Source organism: Eptatretus burgeri, chromosome 3 (genome assembly GCF_056783735.1).
Source record: "Eptatretus burgeri isolate ZD-2024b chromosome 3, Ebu_testis_v1, whole genome shotgun sequence".
Taxonomy (NCBI): domain Eukaryota; kingdom Metazoa; phylum Chordata; class Myxini; order Myxiniformes; family Myxinidae; genus Eptatretus; species Eptatretus burgeri.
The window spans coordinates 3,635,900-3,638,399 of NC_140963.1; the positions used below are offsets into that span (position 1 = coordinate 3,635,900).

The 2,500-nt window shown below is 42.8% G+C and overlaps 1 protein-coding gene across 1 annotated transcript in view; it reads left to right on the plus strand.

The window, feature by feature from the left end:
• Positions 1-2,500, plus strand: part of LOC147029305 (uncharacterized) — a 415,972-nt gene that overhangs the window by 225,739 nt on the left and 187,733 nt on the right. The window contains exon 13 of the mRNA XM_085872263.1: positions 2,214-2,282. Within this exon, the coding sequence (XP_085728389.1) occupies positions 2,214-2,282 (69 nt within the window). The remainder of the gene's footprint in view (positions 1-2,213; positions 2,283-2,500) is intronic.

The window sequence follows — 2,500 nt, forward strand, 5'->3', positions numbered from 1 at the left end:
TTTGTTGCTCATTGCAAAAGCTAAAAACCCACACACTATCGGCGAGGAACTGATAATGCCATGTGCCAAGAAAATGGTTTCTCTCATGATCGGAGAAGCCATGGTTCGTAAACTCGCGATCATACCTCTCTCGAATAGCACTGTTCATCGTAGAATTTGTGACATGAGTGAGGACATTACCGCACAGAATGTTATGGATATCAAGCAGTCACTTTGGCATGCCATACAGCTGGATGAATCAACGGACATTGCATCATGCGCACAATTGATGGTTTGGGTCAGATTCATCAAAGATGGTGATTTTGTGGACGAGCCTTTGATGTGCAAGTCATTGGAAACAACAACTAAAGGAGTTGACATTTTTACAAAAATCGAAACCTTTTACAATCAAGAAGGTCTGGACTTCAATAAATTGATTGGATCGACAACAGATGGAGCTCCTGCAATGCTTGGCAGGCATTCTGGCTTTAAAGCTAAATTACAGCGAGTGGCTCCTCATGCATTTATGATACATTGCATGATCCACCGGGAGGCGTTGGCTGCTCGCACAATGCCCAAAAGTCTCATGAACGTATTGTCACAGGTGATCAAAACCGTGAATCGCATCAAATCTAGCACATTAAACACGAGGTTATTCAGATTATTCTGTCATGAAATGGACGCCGATCACATGAACTTACTGTTCTACACTCAAGTACGATGGCTTTCAAGAGGAAACGTTGTTCTGCGTGTTTACGAGTTACGTGAAGAGTTAAAAAGAGTTTTTACGTACACAAAACAAGAATAAATGGGTGTAAATGCTGGAGTCCAGCAACTGGCTTGCGAAATTGTGCTATTTGAGTGACATTTTTGAACGTATCAATGTGCTCAATCATACACTCGAAGGCAGAGACACGAATCTGATGTTCTTCCATGACAAAATAAAAGGGTTTCTTGCCGCACTAGCGTTTTTGAAAGATAAAATGAGTCGCAACCGTTTCGTATTATTTCCGCGCCTCTCTGCCCACCTGGAAGTCGAAGAATCCGAAGACATACAAGTCGAGCATGTTTCTGGCGAAATCAATGAACACCTTCAGTCACTGATTGATCAGTTCGAACACTACTTTCCCGAGCTCGACATCCAGTCATTCACCGTGACCCGAGACTCATTCAGTGCACCAATAGACGCCATCGCCAATGATGATATCGCCCAAGAGTAGCTTGTGAGACTGAAGCAGGATTCCGGAGCGAAATCATTGTACAAGTCCGTGTCTTTGTCCAGTTACTGGTACAAAATGCTTGAATCCTATCCACGTCTATCCGCGAAGGCAATAAGGCTCCTAATGCCGTACCCTTCGTCATACTTATGTGAACAGTCATTTTCTCCAATGGTTTTGATGAAAACGAAGTTCCGCAATCGTCTTGAAATTGAGAAAGACATGATCGTCGCGTTGGGTGGCGTTGAGCCGCGCATTGCAAAACTCGTGGCTAAGAAACAGGCCCAGCCATCGCATTGATCATGATTGTATCAATAATTTGTCAAAAATAGAAGTGGGCAATAAACGTGAACGATAATGATGTTTCATAGTGAACACATGTAACTTTGTTCTTCGAGGGGTCGTGCTCTGATGCTGAGATCTGCAATGGGGTCGCCACCAAAAATAGGTTGGGAACCACAGATGTATTGGGACCATACTCTGTGCAGAGCGTTGGTGCTGCCTCATCAGTCATCACGTCAACCGATCCCATTCTCTGTAGGCAGACAGAATTTGTCCGAACTTTGTATCCATTTTGACTATAATGGCTTGACTGTGTGACAACTGTACCACAGTCATTGACGAGTCATCATGAAAACCCGCCCTCACCCCCCCCCCCCCACTTGCCCTCAGCTAATTTGCATTACGTTTCCATTGGTTCTTGGTGATTCATCTCCGCCTAATCGTTATTCATGATGCTCTCTGGTTCCACCAATCAGGTAATCCCATCCTTTCTTTCTCTCAACCAATCAACGTTGAGGACTTTACATGATAACCTTTTAAACGAGAGTTTGGTGCTTCTTCTTCATCTGCTTGCAGGTTTTATCCTGAGGAGTGCAAGTCGAAAAGCTTTAATTATGTCTATTTTATTAAAATGCATTTTTTTTGTCACTTCATGTTATTCCTTCATACATGCTAACCAGTACATTCATAACAGAGTGAAAGACTTGATATTAAACTATTCAAGTTTACTTGCAGGGTGATCGTGGACCCATTGGACCTCTTGGACCTCCAGGTGACCCAGGTATCGGACTTCCTGGTTCTAAGGTAATTAATGTTATGCTATGTACATACACCTTTGTGGGATCATTGTAATAGATGGGATTTATCAAGTACTTAACTCTGGTAAAGCTTGTACATTGTGGATACATCTGTTGATCCTTGTGCCATTGTACTGTCCCATTGAAATGCCTTTCATGTTCTGACAAACATGACTCAAAACACTTCAGATGAATCCATAAGGTGGAGTTGAAAAATCAATCGTG